This window comes from Eublepharis macularius, chromosome 7 (genome assembly GCF_028583425.1).
Source record: "Eublepharis macularius isolate TG4126 chromosome 7, MPM_Emac_v1.0, whole genome shotgun sequence".
Classification (NCBI taxonomy): domain Eukaryota; kingdom Metazoa; phylum Chordata; class Lepidosauria; order Squamata; family Eublepharidae; genus Eublepharis; species Eublepharis macularius.
The window spans coordinates 89,687,944-89,707,613 of NC_072796.1; the positions used below are offsets into that span (position 1 = coordinate 89,687,944).

The 19,670-nt window shown below is 40.7% G+C and overlaps 1 protein-coding gene across 2 annotated transcripts; it reads left to right on the forward strand.

The window, feature by feature from the left end:
- The first annotated feature begins 1,095 nt into the window (after nucleotides 1-1,095).
- Nucleotides 1,096-17,194, forward strand: UBXN2B (UBX domain protein 2B). Of its 2 annotated transcripts, XM_054986014.1 has the most exons (9): nucleotides 1,096-1,218; nucleotides 3,160-3,263; nucleotides 3,694-3,765; nucleotides 4,779-4,941; nucleotides 5,775-5,861; nucleotides 6,341-6,450; nucleotides 11,457-11,594; nucleotides 14,236-14,397; nucleotides 14,625-17,194. In XM_054986014.1, exons 1-9 carry the CDS (start codon nucleotides 1,096-1,098, stop codon nucleotides 14,785-14,787), a joined length of 1,122 nt encoding a protein of 373 aa, XP_054841989.1. In that variant the 3' UTR covers nucleotides 14,788-17,194. The 2 variants fall into 2 exon arrangements, with proteins under 2 accessions (XP_054841989.1, XP_054841990.1); XM_054986015.1 differs by lacking the exon at nucleotides 3,694-3,765.
- The last annotated feature ends 2,476 nt before the right edge of the window (nucleotides 17,195-19,670 follow it).

The window sequence follows — 19,670 nt, forward strand, 5'->3', positions numbered from 1 at the left end:
TTCTGGCACACCCAGGGGCCTCATTCCAGTCTGGGGCCTGTCATTCCAGTCCCAGAGCCCTTCTGGCACACCCAGGAGCCGTTATTCCAGTCAGGGGCCTGTCATTCCAGTCCCAGAGCCCTTCTGGCACCCCCAGAGGCCGTCATTCCAGCATGGGGCCTGTCATTCCAGTCCCAGAGCCCTTCTGGCACACCCAGGAGCCGTTATTCCAGTCAGGGGCCTGTCATTCCAGTCCCAGAGCCCTTCTGGCACCCCCAGAGGCCGTCATTCCAGCATGGGGCCTGTCATTCCAGTCCCAAGAGCCCTTCTGGCACACCCAGGGGCCGTCATTCCAGCATGGGGCCTGTCAATCCAGTCCCAGAACAGGTTATCTGAGGCCAGACACTTTCCTTCAAAATCCATTCCACGTTTTCTTTGCACCTCTTTTTTTGCTCTAATGTGTTTCAATGGAGCCCATGCAAGTCAACGGGCATTCCAGTTTCCCATTATTTCCTATGGGCATTCAAGCCTCTCCCATTATTTCCAATGGGCAATCCTGTCATTCGTTTTAGTACATCCCTTCCGGCGGCGCCCGGAGAGGGAGGAGGCCGCTCATTCCAGCCTTGCCTCAGGCAGCACTCCACCCAGCCTCAGCTCTCCTGGAGAGGGGCGAGGCAGTGTCGCCTCACCGTAGCAATGGGACCCTCCGCATGGCCTTGCTGCAGCAAAGGACGGGGATTAACCTAATCTCGCTGGGCGAGTTGGGACTAGGCGCCCTCCTGGGTCTCACTGTGGGATGGAGGAGAGGGCTGCCCGACCTTACCGCGCTTGCCAAGGAACCTCACCCTGCCCAGCTGCCTTGGACAGGCGTCCCTGGCTTCGACCTAGCCGGGCAGACGCTCCCTCCCTGGGTGTGAGGCGGAGCGGGGCCTTTTCCAGAGCCGTCTCCCCCCCATCCCTTCAGGCTTTGGAAGGGCCCGAAATGGTCCTGCCGCTGAGTGCCCGTTGCTATGACGACCGTCGCGGCCGGAAGAACTCCTCGCAGATTCCGCCCCTCCCCCTGGCACGCCGCTCGCTCCAGTGCAGGGAGCGGCTCTTTTCCGACTGTTGCTGAAGATGGCGGACGACGGAGCGGCTACCGGGCAGCAAGAGAAGGAAGCGGCCGTTGGGGCAAGCGGGGCCCGGCGCGAGAAAGCGCCCCGGGGGAGCGGCCGACCCCCCACCGTCCGGGATTTACAGGTGCGGAGGGCAGGGAGAATGCTGTCGCGGGAGGCGGGAGCGCAGGGAACAAGCCTTGGCGGTGTCGCCTCCCCTTCCTGATTGTCGCTGCTTCTCACGTGCCCCAGCAGGAGCGCTGGGGTGAAAGGGAAGTGCCCGTTTTAGGTCATTTCAGTGGGGAGGGGACCCAGCCAGTGGTGGGCCGCAGGAGGAAAGGGACACTCTCCTTTGGGAGGAGGCAGTGCATTGTTTTAACTGGCATGATATCAAGAGCACTTTCTTCCTTGAGTTATATACGTTCATCTCTGCCAGCCTGCTTGGTTGTTACAGGATATAAGCAGCATTTTCACCAAACTCTGTAACATCATAAAATCACTTACCAAATGGTCTTGAAGACCTCTCAGTGAACAATGTGTCACTTTGATCTACTGGGTGCTTGGCTGTTCAGTTTCTGAGTATTTGATGTGCCCCTTAAAAATACTTGACAAATTGGTTAACAAATGCACGGGAGGATTTTTCTCCATAATGAAATTATTATGGTTAGGCCTGCTGAAATCCCACCTTCTTATATCACACAGTTTGTCAGGATGGGTAAGGTATTTTGTTGTATTCTAAAATCAATGTTTTATCTACTTTTAGTTATTTATTGAAATTACTGACTTCATTGTAATTTTTGCTGTCTTTAATTCCTGTTATAGTTGAATTATAGATCAGCAAAATCAACTGCATGGAGTGTTGGCATTTAGGAAACGCTGTCCAGTCATAATACTTTTTGGTTTTTGAAGGAAGATTCAAAACACATAGCTGCATTCTTTTTTATTTCATAGTTGCGATAGCACACTATGCCCCCTTCTTGCATTATGGCCTGCCCTTCTTCCAGATGTGGCACAAAAGGAAAGCATCTGCCATGGCACAAGACTGTAGTAGAAAAGTGGGGACTTGGGCCAAATGCCCTATTATATATCTACAATAGAAATTGCACAGACATAAATTTAGTTCTACGATATCTTTGTCAAATTCCTGATCTACATACACCAGTCATATTGCTGTGGACAACACAGAAGACAATATAGTACATGTACAAAAACACAGCAGTATGTATCCGACTGTATGTTTAAGGACCAAACTAGATGTGGAGAATCCAAATGTATTTATATTTTCTTGTACCTAAACCATAGGAGAACACTTTTTGTGACACAAAAGTGAGTGCACGGACAAAGGAAATTGAATCATCTTACTTCACTATGTTCTGTAGACCTTAGCATTTTTATCCTTAGCCTAATGCAGTTGTAGAAGGTGAGGCAAGCTAGAACAAAGATGCTGAAAGCAAGAGATAGCCATAACATTGGTGTAGTTTGGTTGAAAAGTAATACTTTCTCCTCGCCCTTCTGCTTTAGATATGAAAACGTTGATCTATCCTGTAGTTTGGGTCTTACTAACAATTTATCCTTTTGAGCATAAAATTTGTGAAGATCATTCATCTAGTCAATATGATATCGTTTGTAAAATATTAAAAAGTATTTTCTATAGCAGTTAATGTATCATTCTAAATACGTTCTTTTTGTTCAGTTTTCTACATTTGCTCTTATTGTATTGAAGTTTGTCTGGGCTTTTTTGTGCAGGTATGTCAGTGCTGAGTACCTTTTCAGGGTACTCAAGTCCTGAGTGGGGAATTGGTAGAAATCTGGTATATGAGTACCAGCACCTTTTTAAAAAATAAAAAAGCACGGATACTGATTGTAAAATAAAATCTAATCTTATAAGTGTCAGCTGTTACAAGGAAGAGTTATTTTGCTGATGAGTTGTCCTTTGTCTCTTGAACACTTTGCTTAACTGTTCTTTCAACATGACGTGAATATGAAAATAGTTCTCATACACACAAAGTAGTGTTTGAACTGTGACTTATAATTGTTGAGCTTTAGTAGTTTATCTTATATTTGTAAACATTAACATTCCATATAGCTTGCATTGGCTGGTTTATATGAAGATGAAATTAAAAGACAACCATTGCAATCTGATAATCCAACAGCTAGAGTGGCCAGTCATCCAAGATTACCAGTTCAAAGGTAAAAAAACCCAAAACCCTTATTATATTCTATGTAGTACTATCTGTGGTGAAACTTGTAAATAGGGCATAACAAATGCTAATATTGAGCAAGGATTTAAATCAATAAGGTTTCTTTATGTAGAGGTAGGTGCATGTCCATATATTACTAAATGGTTGTATTTGTTGATAGGCCAAAAAGGCTACAACAAAGCCTCCACTTAAGCTTGTAGAAAATGCTGAACAAACTGAGATACACCACTGGTGATTAAGATGCTGATTTAGGGTAGACTCATTTTAAAATTATTTTTTGGGTTCTTCAGATTTGGAAGTGTCTGATATAAGTTATGTAAATTACATAAGGATATCACAGTGTTCCTGGCAACATAATTTAACATAAGGCTGGTGGTGTAATAAAATAAATAGAATGTTACATAAATATTTCTTGGCAGTCTTAAAATTGACTCCTTCAGAAGCTTGAGAAAACCAGAAAGAAGTATGAGTGATGACAAGGACAACCAAAGGTATTGTAAATTAACAAACTTTAATTGATATAAATCATTCATTACTAACTTATGTTTTTACATTTTTTTCCTCTGTCAATTTCCTTTATTTTGTTGTTGTTGTTTTCTGCAAATGGAGAGAGAAATATTATGTTACTTTTGAGTTGCCTTGATAAGCTTCCAATTCAAGACACAAGTTTTAGATATGTGATTATGTTTTGCCTGGTTCTGTATATAACAATGTTGCATTATTTCTTCAGTATCCTTTGTGTGTGTGTGTGTGTGTTTAAATTTTTGCCATTTAGAACTGTTACTCAAAGTTTATTCTCATGTCACTTTTTCTAACCTACATGGTGACAAATACCTCTGCCCTTTTATTTTAAAACCATAAAAGAGCTTTATCAAGCACACAGGGAGCTAAAATACATGGATGATGTTCCACACAGCTGACATATCTGTTACGTTTGAAGGATTATGTTGGCACAACTGCAACTACCATATAAGAAGCTGTGTTTAGTTGAAGGTTACTGTAAATTCCATTATATATTCCATTAGGAAGACTTGAGTTTGTGGGTTAATGATGAATGCACCTTCTAATCAGCTTCCAATTGTTTAACTGTCCAGATTCTGAGTTTCCACATGCCTTATCCTTTAGCAAAGCAATCAAAAAAGCTCTAACAAACTAACCTAAAGCCTTTTGCTAAACTTTCTATTTAATTGGTAAATTGAACTTTGGATTTATTTGGCTTTACAGTTTGAATTGTGGCACCTGATCATTTTTCAGTCCTGCAGTGATCATCTGTAGTATGTTTACTTAATCGTCATCAGTAGTTAATCTCCATCAGCATTGTACTGATGTACAGTGTATTACAGTTCTTTTAAAAAGTCTAGAGAACTACAAGATTTGCTTGGAGAATTGTTGGCAGTTCAAAGCTATTTGCCTTTGTTTTGGTAGCAGTATTTTGGATGGAATGTGGTTATCTTTGAGTATTACTGAAAAGCTGACACTGATTAATACTCTGATGTGTTTAAAGATATTATTCAGGTGATTCAGAATATAGGGGGCTCCAGGTAGTTGGATCGTCTAATAAAACTCCAAGCAAAATTGTTGATGAACTTTTCAAGGAAGCAAGAGAACATGGGGCAGTCCCTTTGGATGAAGTATCAAGAGCTTCGGGGGATTGTCATAAAGCTAAAGTGCGTATGTGAAGTAATTTTAGTTAGGGAGTGAGCAGTCATTTTAATTCAGAGTGTTTTACTTAGCAAACCATTTATAAAAGTTGCATACTTGATTTTCTTACTTTAAATTATTATGCTTCCATTTTTTCATTAAAAAATGTGAACTGAATTTGCAGAGGAAAGGGTCAGGTGTAAAGTGCATATGCTTCCTTTTTGAAGTTTGCCAGAAAGGATTATTTAATGATGCTAGTATCCCAATCCCAGTTACTATTGGTAGGGACTAGGAGGAAAGAGTGCTCTTTCTGTTAAGTGGTAAATAGCAGCAGGTGTGTTTGGTTGTGTCCTCTTTCTCTTACTAAAATTGCTGTGCAGTCCTGTTGAAAGCAATCTGTTTAGAATTGCACAGTTAGTGAAGGAGTACATCTGCTTATTTATGTAAAAGATTTGCAGGAATCCTGATATAGTTCAGCAGCTATATTAAAGGACTCTGAGTTCAGGTAATATGCTCATTATGAGGGGAGCATAGGCAAGTGTCACCAGGACTGAAAATAGTACTTTGTGCTTACTTAATTACATTGTTTAATCATGTTAAATTCAGTCTGTTGTTGTTGACTTTTTTCCAAATCTTTTTTATTATAACTTAAATATACATTGTTTCTATTCCACACGATGCATATTTTACAAAGTATTTCCTTAACTGACTCATTAGAAATTGTATAAGTAAGTCCTTTGTCTTTATTAACTGCACTACTTTACAATAGAAGTAGATATGGTGAAAGTTTATAGTTAAATAAGTGTAAATTGGTATTGTTGCTTTCTAATACAGATTTATGTTTAAAATATTTTATTAGTCATTTTCTGGTGGTGGATACAGATTGGGCAGCTCATCTCGAAAGCGTTCTGAATACATATATGGAGAAAATCAGCATGGGCAAGATGTAAGTTACGTTCTGCAAAATAAAATTCCCTGTTGTGCGCAATAGATGCTACCACCAAAGAACCTGTCCTTCATAAACCATCTCTGCCTTCAAGGGGTAGTTACAGAAGCTCATAGCTGGGTGCAAGATTGGCTTCTCATGGGTTGCATTGAACTGATGATATATATTTTACAATATCATATTATATAACCACTAATCATAGCTCCAGTCATAAGTATTTGAACTCTTAACATAAAGAAATGTGAATTCTTTTACACCTTTTAATGTAAAGAAAAATATCTTAATGGAGATAGTACAGGTACAGCTTGTAGAAAAGGAACTAGGAATATGATTTTTTAGAGCTAAGTTTACAGAATCAGAGGGTAATTGTTGAGACCTACTTATACGAGTCATTTATATAATGAACAAACCAAAGTTATTTCTTTGTGTGTGAGAGAGAGGGATGCGCTATTACAAAAATACATTTTATTTATTGATAGATTCAAATATTGCTTAAACTGTGGAGGAATGGTTTCAGTTTAGACGATGGAGAGCTGAGATCTTACACAGATCCAGTAAATGCTGAGTTTCTTGAATCTGTTAAAAGAGGGTAAGTTTATGATATCAGTTTTGTGAATTTTTTTGTAACTGTGGATTTTAATCATTTTGGTCAATGTGTAGGTATCATTAGAGAATGGAAGAAATTTAATTGCCAACCAAAATCCCAGGCTATGTGTACTGTAGATCAAAGCTGTTAGTATTATACATATGGGGATCTGCAAGGACGTGCAGGGAGAGAGGGGATCTCATTTTCCTCTCCCCCACTATGTCATCTTTCTGTTCTCTGCCTCCCATATTATCTCCCCCTTTTCCTGCTTCTTTCTCTCCTTCCCAACCATCTTTATCTGCCTTCCCTGTCTTCACCTTTCCCTGTTCCTACTCCCAGCGCCCTCTTCCGTATGGCCCAGTTGCATGATGTTACTGAAATGGGACTCCTTGTGAGTAGGGTGAATTAGTGGCAAAGAATAGGCTATGCGAGAGGGGTAACAGCAGGATACTCCACCAGTTTTACGGGGTCCTCTCCCCAAGGAAACTGACAAGTCTGTGGTATTGAATTAAAGAGTAATTTTTATTTAAAGGGGAAAACATACACACAAGAGATTGTTCACAAGCACACAAGACTCCTAGGAAAATCAGTGGTGAAAGTGGAATAGATTTGAGGGATTTCGGGTGATAATTACCTATCCATGAAGCGGGGTAGAGCAATCCACAAAGGAAGAGGGTTTCAAACGTCCAGCATTCTTGACCAGGAGAGGCTTAGGGAGACCCGAAGAGTACAGCACTTGGATCCAGGAAAGTGTGCATGAATTGAATGGAGCAGAGCCCTGATTCTTATAGGGCAAATCATATCCTGAGGCTGGGGACAAAGACCTTAAAGGTCAGCTTCTGGGAATGACAAAGGTTTGATTACTTTTTATTGGTGCTACTGGGGTGTGACAAAAGAATCGATTTGCTAAAAGGAACGGTTTGCTAATGAGTGTTCCCAGAGTTTAACTCATGAATTTAGAGACTTGAATAAATATTCACAAGGAGTTGTAAACTTATCAGAGCTGATAGATGGCCCTCAGCCTTTAGGATGGGATTCAATCACGGAAAGGCAGGAAGGATTGGGAACACTTCCACAGCGCGGGAAGGTGGTGAGCCAATCACATCCAGTCCTCGGCATTTGAATTCACCTTCTAGTCGGTGACTCATTCTCCCAGGCAGGATCCGGCAACACTTTGCTCAGCTGGCTGAAATTTCCCTAATGCGGATCAAGCCACATCAGGTTCAAGGGGCTTATGATTTTTATATCATAAGCCAGGAACAGATCTCCCTCTGGATGTCTAGCTTCCAGGGCTCTGAGTTAAGATGCAGCTTAATCGAAGCTGAGTCATGGGAAAAGGCATTTTTAGCCTACAATTCTATAATTAATATCTCCTCTTATGCCAAACCAATGACTTCTAATAACCAAATCATCTCTCCAAATGCTTGGTTTGATACAGAATGTTTGCTTTTTAAAAGCAAACTTAGACAATATTTTCGTCAGTCTCAGTTGAGATCCTCTGCCTACTCCCCTACCTTGTTTTTTAAGCTTAAAAGGGAATATGGTCATTTGTTAGCCCAAAAAAACCATGCTTTCTATTTGAAAAAATGGGCTAAACTTTTCGATGCTGTCCGAATTAATGATAATCGAGCATTTTGGCTATTGGCTGGTAAACTTAATGCCTCAACTGGTGTTGCCCCCATTAGCGCTATTCCTTCGGCCAGATGGTATTCTTATTATAACGACCTATTTAACGAGTCCTCTGCCTTAGACTTGAATAATTTTGGATTAATCCCTTCTGATATCCCCAGTTGGCTCCCCGTTTCCCAAGATGAAATTGTCGATCTCATTGGATCCCTCAAATCTAATAAGGCCCCTGGTTTGGATGGGCTCCCAGCGGAGATATTGAAAGATAACATTGACTGGTGGTCGCGAGCTCTTGCACACCTGTTTACCTTGATTGATTGGTACGGTGTCCTCCCTAATTCTTGGCTGAGTGCTGTTGTAGTCCCCTTTTTTAAAAAAGGGGATCCCAATAATATTGACAACTACAGACCGATCAGTTTACTCTCCGTATTAGGGAAGCTATATGCCAAACATCTTCTTATCAAATTATCCAAATGGATGGCAGATCGTAATCTCCCAGGACGTGAACAAATTGGCTTCATAGCGAATCAATCCACGTTAGACCATTGCTCCACTCTAGCTTTTTTAGCCGAAAAGTACTCTTGCCACCTGCGTGGTAAACTCTATGCAGCCTTTGTTGACCTACGTAAAGCCTTTGACTCTGTTAATAGATCTTTATTATGGGATAAACTTATCGAACTGGGGATTGATAAACGCCTTTTATTTTTGATTCGGAAATTACATACGTCCAATTTTTGCCAGGTAAGATTTGATGGGAAAGGGTCTCTCACTAAGTGGATACCTGTCTCTAAAGGAGTCAAGCAAGGGTGCATTCTTGCCCCCTCCCTTTTTAACCTTTTATCTCTGACTTGCCTTCTTGTTTGGATAGGATTAATGGCCACCCTCCTAAATTAAATACGGCTGCAGTGCCAGTTCTGCTTTATGCAGATGATGCGGTTATCCTTTCCTTTACAAGAATCGGCCTTATTCATCTCTTATCCGAGTTTAATGCATATTGCTCTCGGAACTTTCTTTCTATTAATTTTGACAAGACAAAAATGTTGGTTTTCTCTAAATCTTGGAAACGCAACCGCTGGCTAATAGCGAAAAAAGAAATACAGCAGGTAAAATCTTTCCGCTACTTAGGATTGCTAGTCCATTACAATCTGAGTTGGTGCCCACATAGAGAGCACTCTCTAAGTTTAGCCAAGAATAAGACTGCAGCCTTGATTCATTTTTTTTTTCAAAAGGGCAATCTATTTGTCCCAGCAGTGGTTAAGATTTTTCAAGCAACAGTTATTTCTCGACTGTTGTACGGAATTCCTATTTGGATACAGTCCTTTACTAAAAGAATCGAGCGTATTTACTCTGTCTTCCTGTGTAGGATCCTTGGTCTATCCAATTCAGTGTCGTTGTTTACCCTCTGTAAGGAATTGGATCTGCACCTGATTAGAATCTCGGGCCTGGATCACTACGATTAAATTTTGGCTCCGTCTTCATTTTCGATCCTCCCTTACCAGCCTAATGGCTCAACTTTTAACTGATCCCTTTATTTTGGATTGGTCACAGGCTGTAGTGGAAAAGATTGGTTCCTTAGGAATCGACTTGGAACCTTTATATAATAGTGTGAGGTGGCAGTTCTGCAGGTGGTCAAGAGGAGAATCTGGGATATTGAGGTGCAGACTATTAATGCCGGCAGCTCCAGAGTCTGCTCCCCTCATTCACTGTCCCTCTATTCCTCGCATACCACCATGGCGGCGTATATTGTTGATCTGATAAACCCAGTGTTTAGGAGGGCTTTTATGTTAGCGAGGTTCAATCTCTATCCCTCAGCAGTGGTCACAGGCAGATACGGGGGTATTCCGTATAGGGATAGACTGTGTGACTGTACTCTGAGGGAACCTGATTCAATCTCACATAATCTTTTTCGCTGCCCCAAATATTCTGTTATGCGTAGTTTATTGATTCGTCCCCTTTTTCCTGTGCAGAGGGATTTTTTGGATAAGGATCTAAAATTTTTCTTAGCAGACAAGAGTCCAGCAATAACTCTATCCATTGCTGAATTCTTGGCTTATGTGTGGAAGTCAAGGGTAATATTTTATAAAGCCTCCTATGACTGTGCTGTATCTCGAGTTAATTTTGCTGTCTGGGGACATGATTGTGCTGCCCTATGAACTTATTCTACAACATTTCTTCTGTTCCGTCTGTATTATTTATGCCAATAAAGGTCGTTGCTGTGTGATATCATAAGCTGCTCTCAAAATGGTAGAGGCCAGGGTCGACTTATCACAGTGGTGCTGGCTGAGCCAGGCCCAGTTGCTTGGTGGGGAACTGGGGTACTTGCGGTACTTCAGTTTCCCCTGTGTTCCCTTCCAACACTATTTCCTCTTTTCCTCCTCTTGGATGCCTGCATAAGCTCACCTTTACCAATGCCTGTCTCTCCTTCAAATCCACTAAACAACTTATCTTTTATCTGCCCCCCCCATTTTCATTTATATTTAGTAATTCACTTCATTTATATAATGCCTTTCTCACCCAAAGCAACTTATATCATTCTCCTTGCCTCCATATTATCCTCACAACAACCCTGAGAGGAAAATTACACTGAGAGTGTGTGACTGAATCAAAGACACCCAGTGAGCTTACAGCACAGAGTGATGATTCAGACCTGGGTCTCCCAGATCCTACTCTGAAACTATAACCATTACAGTTCACTGTCTATATTGGGGTGGTCCGCTGTTGAACAGTAGCAAGCAGCTGGTCCTGGGTAAATCATGCAAGTCTTGTGATATCAAGATACCTAGTGGTTGCTTCTAGGCCCAGCCCCAATGAGTCCTCCCTCAAAGGCCAAATCAGCCCCAGAAAGGGCCCTGCTCCCTCTCCCTACCTATTACTGACAGAACCCAAGCCTGGAATACTTTCTAAATTATTGTGGTTGCCTAGCAACAGCCACTGAGGGCACCTTTTTAAAGCTACAGGCACTCCTTTTATCATTTTGGTGTTTTTTTAATCCCTCAATTTTATTTTTTTAGATTTTAGATTTTTCTGCAACCTGGGGCATTTTATCATACTGGTAATTAACTAGACACTTTATTTAATCTTGTGGGGCATACATGAAGATGTAGAAAAGCTTGTAATATTAGTAATGATGCATAACACCAGATTCAGTATATAAAGCATATGATCCAGCCACGATAAAACACTTCATCTTATTAAGAAAAATGGGAAATTGTTGTGATAATTTTTAAATGAGGACAATTTAAGCTTATGCTTACTCTTTTTAATAAGGTATGTATATTTACAGACAATAGAATTAGGGTTGCGGCAATGCTCTTTGCTCCCATTGTTTAATTTGTGCTCTGCATTCCTGTATAACACTGATCTTGATTTTGCTTGTTATCCAGAGAGATTCCTGCAGAACTTCAACGATTGGTGCATGGAGGCCAAGTAAATTTAGATATGGAAGATCATCAGGAGCAAGAATATATAAGGCCTAGATTAAGATTCAAAGCTTTCAGTGGAGAAGGCCAGAAGCTTGGAAGGTTATTTTTTTTTAATCCTTAATTGTCTTTTTTTAAAGGTATGTCATGCCATGCACTTTGCAATTGAAGATGGCTGTAGAGAATACTATAGAGTCTAGACTGTTCTGTCCAATAAAGCACGTGTAGGTGCAGATCAGCTTCATGCACGCAGACCTGGCCCGATTTGTAAAATGTTTGGGATTAGTAATGTTCAGTTAATGCAAAAGTTGGAGCTCTAATAGTTTAAATCAACATATATTCAACTGATTTTATATTGTATTAAATATTTGCTGACTATCATTTATTAGTAGTACTGACAAATGTGGTCTGCACTGCTTACTGAAATACATCTGTTATATGAGTTAACTTATAAATATCTGGGCTTCTTTTACTACTGAAGGCTGCTGTGAAAGGGAGACTGAAGGAGGACTGAAGGGAGAATGCCTCCATGACTGTCAAAGATTTAGATTAATCAGTCCAGGCTGTATAGCAGCATTCCATGTTTTTAGCCAGAGACTTTCTTGAAATAATAATAACAACAGCAATAACTGTGTTTATATACCACTCTTCTAGACAGATTAGTGCCTCACCTAGAGTGGTGAACAAGTTAGTGTTATTATTAGGGGTGTATGTCCCCAAAAGATTTGGGTTTCCTGTTTTGGGTTTACCCAAAGTGGGGAAAAAAGTCTGGAATTACCAGAACCCCAAAGCAGCAAGCCACTTCGGGATTCTGGTATTTAGTTCACTTCGGTATGCTCCGTAAAGATTTGGAGCATACTGAAGTGAGAGGGAGCAAACCTCCCACTCCCCCTGGGGCAAACCCACCCACCCCCACCCACTCCACTTACCTGGCCGGCAGGGAGAGGGGAGGCTGATCAGCTGGCTAGTGGGGAAGGCCGGAGCCGGCTCCTCTGCTGCTTGTGCCACCTTCGCCGCCGCCGAAGCAGCCAGCTGGTCAGCAGGGAAAGCCGGAGACAGCTCCTCCAGGGCCCGCGCTGCCTCCTCCACCCCTGCAGCAGCCAGCTGGCTGTCGTCGAAGGCTGGAGTTGGCTCCTCTGGGGCCCGCGTTGCCTCCGCCCCCACCAAACAGCTGATCCATGGGTTTAAATGCCCCTTTCCATGCTGCTTCACAGCGGCACAGAAAGAGGCATTTAAACCCCCACCAGCTGGATCAGCTGCTTGGTGGGGATCTCCCCAGCCAAGCAGCTGATCCCAGGGTTTAAATGCCGCTCTCCATGCCGCTGCAAAGCGGCACAGAAAGGGGCATTTAAACCCCTTGACCCGAAGCTTCCCACAGTGATACGAATTGCTTTGGGAAGCTTTGATTCGGGGTTCCCAATTCTGGGCCCGATTCAGAAACTCAGATCACACATCCTTAGTTAATATCCCCACAATACAGCTGGAGAGCTTGGGCTGAGAGGAGTGGCTTACCCAAGGCCGCCTACTGAGCTCATGGCAGTAGTGGGATAAATGAACTTCTCTTCTTGGTTTTGGATATATGAAATAATGTTATTGAGCCTTCTGATAACATAAGCAGCTTGACTTCTTTCCTCCTTTAATAAAAACTTTCAAATAGATCTGTAACTTGTCTTATGTGAGAGAATTGAATTTATGAATTGCAGTTTCTTACTTGACAAAAGTTTTTTAAAAAAAATGCTGATAATGTTTTTAAATTGCTCTTAATTAAAATAGACATCAAAAGTTTAATTATTGCTGAGAATCTAAACATACGCATCTAATGAACTTTGCCTGGTTACTTGCAAATTTGGCTTATTTATTCAAAACGGTAATCTTGTGCATCCTACAGTTAATAGATGGAGCAAAGATAATTCTCTCTGTATTATTTAGTAGTAGCAGGTAGCTTTGACTGTCCTTGGATCTCATGTGAAGTTTTTCACATCCTTTGCCAAAGATATAATATTAATATTCTATGACAGAAACCTCTTCTCCCTGCCTTTGCAGGTAGATTATTGAATATTGTATGACATCACATTCACTTAGCCAGTCCTCTGCTTCTTGGCTCAGCCCTTAGCAATTCTTTTACTGAACCTTTCCTTTCCTTCCAAAAGCATACAGTCCTAGGCTTTGTGAGAAGTTTCTCCACTATGTAGTCTCTTCTATCCTTCTTTGGCACTACATTCTTTGGAGTTCTGCCTGTCCTTTCAATCAAGGCTCACTGCCTATTCTGATATCCTTTTGCCAATTCTCTCTCTTGTTTCATCTTTTCAGTTAGTTTCCTGTTCCACAGCATTCTCGTATCTTTCCCATCATTCTGCCAAAGACACCAAATTAATTCCTACCATCCCTAGAACCTGTGTGAAATATTCCCTATGGTGCTGAGATGGATAGTTTGCATGTTGACCTGAGAATATTTCTGTATGCGGTGACTTTAACCAGAAAGCTGACATTTGCAATTTCTGCCAATTCCCCTTTCCCACTGGAGGCATCTCTCATGTTTTTCCTCAGGGTCCCCATCTCCCATGAGAAATATTTTGTAGAGATCAGTGGGAGCAGGGAGGCAGGCATGTTTAGAGCACATCTTTTGTCCTAATTCTAAATATATTTTATTGCAGGTGATTCCGGTTTATTTCAGTAGAACATATTTGTATAAATATTTCACAATTCCCTTCAGTTAAATAAGTTTTTGCTTCAATTTCTTTAGCCTTACTCCTGAGATTGTCAGCACACCATCTTCACCTGAAGAAGAAGAAAAATCCTTTGTTGAAGCTGTTGTTTTGATTGATGACTCCATGCCAACAACTAAAATTCAAATTAGACTTGCAGATGGAAGCCGTTTAATACAAAGATTCAATCAAACACACAGGTAAGCTAATGTGTAACTGTTTAAATGTTTACTGTGCCAATGGATCTTAGTTCCAATTTATTATCCTTTCTTTCCATGCAAAGGACATCATTGGTGTTCACAGCAAGAATCATTTTAGGCTTTTTCAGAGTGTACCAGGCAATAATGTAGAATCGATTTAATTACTAAATGCAACAAATATTAAATGGATTCAAAAACTAAAATATAAATCCTTTACTTGCCAACAGAATTTTAGATATTCGAAATTTTATTATCCAGTCTCGTCCTTCATTTGCAACCACGGACTTTGTTCTTCTGACTACATTTCCCCATAAAGAACTTACAGATGAAAGCCTAACGCTAGAGGAAGCTGATATCCTGAACACTGTGATTCTTCAGCAGCTAAAGTAAATATTGAATGCAATATAGCAAGATGGAGAATGTGCCATATCATTCTATGCCAATGCTTCCAGTAAGGTTGGGGGTGGGGGGGGAGGGAGGAAAGCAAGAAGAAACCAACAGTTTCTTAAGAAGATCAATCAGCTTTTAATGCTGTTCTGTCTTCCAGTCACAATTCATCTGAATTGGATTTCAAGGAGCTTTCTTGATACAAGTTAATTTATTTGATACTCTTCCAAAACTACACTTGCAAAAACTGGTGTGAATTTCACTATTTATTTTGGTAGAGAGTGGGAGGAGGGATAATTTGTTTTAAAGGATGTAAATGCAATTTTGAAGTGACAGCTCTTTTTCTTGAGACTTGATAAGACTTGAACTACAGATAAACTTCATGCTGCATCAGCTAACAGCCATTTTAAAAAAATTTGAACCTTATCAGTTTTGGTATATTTAAGTCCCATTTAGAAGGTATATTATGTCCCAAATTGTGTTCATAGGTTGATTTCTTCCCACCTGTTTAGCAAGATTTGAATACATTCTGTAATGTTGTAGTGGTAAAATATTTGACTCATTCAAGCATTCTCCATCAATCTCAAGGATGATTTCAACTTTAAAACTGCTGAATAGATGTGGAATTAGAGTAAGAACATTTTATATGACAACTTCATGTTGCAGAATATGAACCCTTTTATAAGACAAAAATGCATGGTAGCATAATGGATGATTTTAAAAATAAAAACCTCAGGGTCCACAGTTAAAAGTTCTGAGAGAGATTCATGGTCATATGAAATATACATGAGGGCTAATTTATATTCCCCCCTACTATCCACTGTTTATGGAGCAGATGCTGTATTTCATGCACCTAATCTACACACTCATTTTTAAATGCATGGATGGCTTCCCTTCTTCTAAATTTATACAGAATTTTATGCATCTAAAAGTCCCATTGGAAAACACACACACTCAAATCTTGAGTGAGATGTTTGTATGGCTGGCTATTCCTTTGGCATTCTAATTTTGCAGTTTCCAATGGTGATCGTGTCACACAAATCATTTCTCAAAGCTACGATCTGATGAATCTCTGGTTGGCTGATATTAAGACCATTTTCATTGGTACTAGATCAAGGCTTACCTTGTGATTGTCCTCTAATCTGAATAATAAGGGAGGGATACACCCAGAGGGATTGTGTGCAGCAGTTCAGAGCTGCTGTAAGGTTCCAAGTAGGATTATCCAAATTCAGTTGTCAGCTCACAAGCAGTGACTTTCCTATCCCTAGACCTGCATCTTGCTCAGGTCATCTTCCTGAGAACCCATGAACCACCACCACCTCCCCCCAAAAAACTTGAAGGGGAAAGGATCATTCACTGTATGCTGCATCTACCTTTTGCAAAAGTCCAGTACAAAATGAGTGCAGTCTCGGAGTCTTCTAGAATATGCAAGGAGACTTATGGGAGGGGAAGTATCTTTTTAGTCACTTCATACCAGGCTTTTTTTTTTTAAAGAAACTTCATACCAGGCTTTGAAGAAAAGAAGTAGCAGGAGGAATTTGGTGTCTGCCACAAATAATGGCTGGCCACTAAGTCAAATAAAAAAGGGTAACAGTTAGGATTACATAGATAAGCACTCCCAATTAACCACTGCATGTAGAAATCTGTTGATTTGGATCCACTGAAGTGTTTCTGTCCCATGAAGTGCAACTTTCTCTTCTGCTGCAGCACCTTGCTCTGCAGCAGAATGGTGAAGATGAGAAAAAGTCACATTCCATGGGCAGAAATCCTTCCATCTTCAGAAATGCTCTGGTGGATTACCTAGTTTGAGGACTAGGTAATTGTATGAGGGTACACAATTAGAACTATGTAGCTGTGTATTCAAATTGTTCCATATCTTCAGATCACCATATGTTAAAATTTGTCTGACATTGAATTACAGAGTAACACCAAAACAATGCAACCAAATGTAGTTTCTATTAATACTGTAAAAAGTTGATTAGTTTAACATGAGGAACTACTAGGAAAGGTACCTTTGAGGTAGTCTGTACATGCTATATAACTCATGTTCCATGTTCGTTAAAAATACAACAGAATTGCTTTTAAAGTACACCTTTTCAAAGGAAGACATGGAAGAAGTGGGCTGTGTTTATGTCCCTTTATGAACGTTGTAAATAGTCTTTTCTGTACATGTGAATGTATAATTTTGCCACTTGGATAGCTTTTGCTTGTGTCAGTAATTTATTTTACTATTCCCCACATTAATGTTGGCTCATGTATTCATACTTTTCAGAGATACAACCTTTTAAGGGCATCTTTGAAAAGTTTTCTTTGAAAGCAAAAGAATATTTTGTAAGTCCAATGTCTGCACGTTTTAACCAATCCCAAAGTCTTCATGTGTGTTAATCAATAAAGAACATGCTTTTATTGATAGTGGTTTTATACTTTTCTTTGTACTGGCTTTTAATAAAAAAAAGAAAAGAAAAAAAGGTTGCGTCCAAGTTTGTCTGTGGCTTGTCCACAAACGTAAATTTAACGAACCGAGTCATGAACTGTTAATGAATTTCATTTCAGTAAATGAATTCTTTGCCCAACTACAATGTTGTTTTGGAAGGAAGGAAGGAAACCTCCCTTCGGTCTGATGCATAAAATAGCGCCCATTCCATGAAGCCAGTTGCTTAGAGTGTCAGCTGTTTACTGCCTCCCCTTCCTCTGAGAAGCTGCAATTATGATTCTACAGAGTAAGCTGCTTCCAGGAGGCTTCTTACCAGTCATCATTTTGCTGTGTTACTAGTTGTCAATCAAACTGTGACTTGGATATTGGCACAGCTGCGGCTTTCAGCTGCTGCTGATAAAAAAGCATTTATGTATAATTGTCACTTAATTGTCAAGATACTATTACTGTCATGCACTTGATTATAGTCAAATGAGCCAGTTCCAGAAAAAACTTTTTGCAGGTTTATTAGTACTGTTGAGAGCATTGCTGTCACAGCTGTTTAGAGATATGTTCAGACTTTCTGTATTTAAAGTTCTTGGTCCAGTAGTTCTCTTAAACCTGCAAGCTTGAATGTAGAAGATATTAAAGCTGCTTTGAGATGGCATGAAAAATTTGCTGAGGTGCTGCCATGTTTGGACATCACTACAAATTGGAGCTGCCTTAAACTGTTAAATGTTAAGCAATGTCTATTCTGCCTTACCTTCATCTATTGTGGTATCAAGCTCCATATGTAAGACAGCGAGGCAGGTGAGTGGAGCAAGAGGAAAGCACAACAAATAAACTGTTCATATACTACTTTCTTAAACCTCTGTTTAGAATTGTTTGTGATGTCTCTACATATGAATCGTAGATGAACTAATATGCAAAACTGCACACCATGCTGAAATTGTTTTGAGAATGAGGTTAGATAAATAATTCTGCCTCAAAAGAATTCACATCCATATTCATTATTTGACCAAAAACCATAATGGAAACAGATTTTCTGTTCACCTCATACTATCTTGAACAACATTCTTCAATAGCATGCTTTCTGGTGTGTCAGTCACTGGATTTTTGAAGAGGACCTTACCTTAAAAAGAATTTTGAGATGTGAGCAAGTTTCCCCTTCTGCTGTTTACCAAGAGAGAATTCTATACCCCTCATCTGATGAAGAGAGCTGTGGTTCTCGAAAGCTTATGCTACAATAAAGTTGGTTAGTCTTAAAGGTGCCACTGGACTCTTTACTATTTTGCAACTACAGACTAACACGGCTAAACCCTCTGGATTTATACCCCTTAAAGAAGACTGTTTATATTGATGCATTTCAGGACAAAAGTGAGGTTCATGGCATTTAGTTGTGGACCAGTTCGGCCCGGCCCACGTAATTTGAATATAGCTGAAAGCTCGATGAGTGGGAGCTGAGGTGGGTAGCTCAGCTTATCTGGATAGGGCAGCAAGGGATATGGCTGGCTGCCCTTTCCCTCAGCATCCATTTGACGAGAAGATCAACCCACCTTCTCCCCCTTGGATACATCATGGAACTAACTGGTTGCCAGTTGGGGCCAAGCAGGAAGTTTTACGGTTTCCCTCAGATTGGTATGAGAGGGGGCCTGTTTTTCGCCTGCTCCATGATGTTTGTGGTGCAGGGAGTCTAAATAGGCCTGGTTAAAAGCTGGTTAGGCCACAACTAGTTTGGCAGGTTGCTCAGGATAGGTAGGGTGAATTAGCAAACAGCCTGAGGCATCAAGGTGATGGGCCGTGTATCCAGACAGGCCCATCACATGCTGGGCAGTTGGGTGGTGCTACAAAGGAGCGCCCTGGGTACTGAGCAGCATCCCCTGAACCTCGTAGGTGCCTTGCGGCCCATCAGGGAAGGCGAATGAAGCTGGGCACCTAATGGCATAGGAGGCTGTGGAGGCTATGATAAACAAGGCAGGTGAAAGCCACCAGCCAGGGTGGACTTGCCAGGTGGGCACCCAAGGAGAATGCCTAGTGCAGCCTGCTCTCAAAATAGTCAACTTATGGTACAAACGTTTGATGGAGATCAGCAGTTTAAAGTTGAAGGCTAGTAAACTAGTTGAACCCACATAATTGGTGTCTGTCTTTATTGCCTTGGGTCATATTTGGGGGTGCTGGAGCAAATATCTTCAGTATCTGTTGGTGTAGTTTGCTGCCTTTGTTTCCTTATCAAACAACTAGCAGTAGCATTTTTTTTAAAAAAGGTTGATACCCACACTTTTAGAATTTGACTTAGAATTTGATCTTAAGAACTCTCAATGAGATGGATTTCATGGAAAGGGTGCTACAATAAACCTCATAGTTATTGCTGAGGGTTTGGGGATCTTTGGGAACAGTGCAGAGAGCTGCAGATAGGGAGAGAAAATTGTCCTGTCTGCATTATAACTCTTGCTCTATATTAGAGCTAACAATG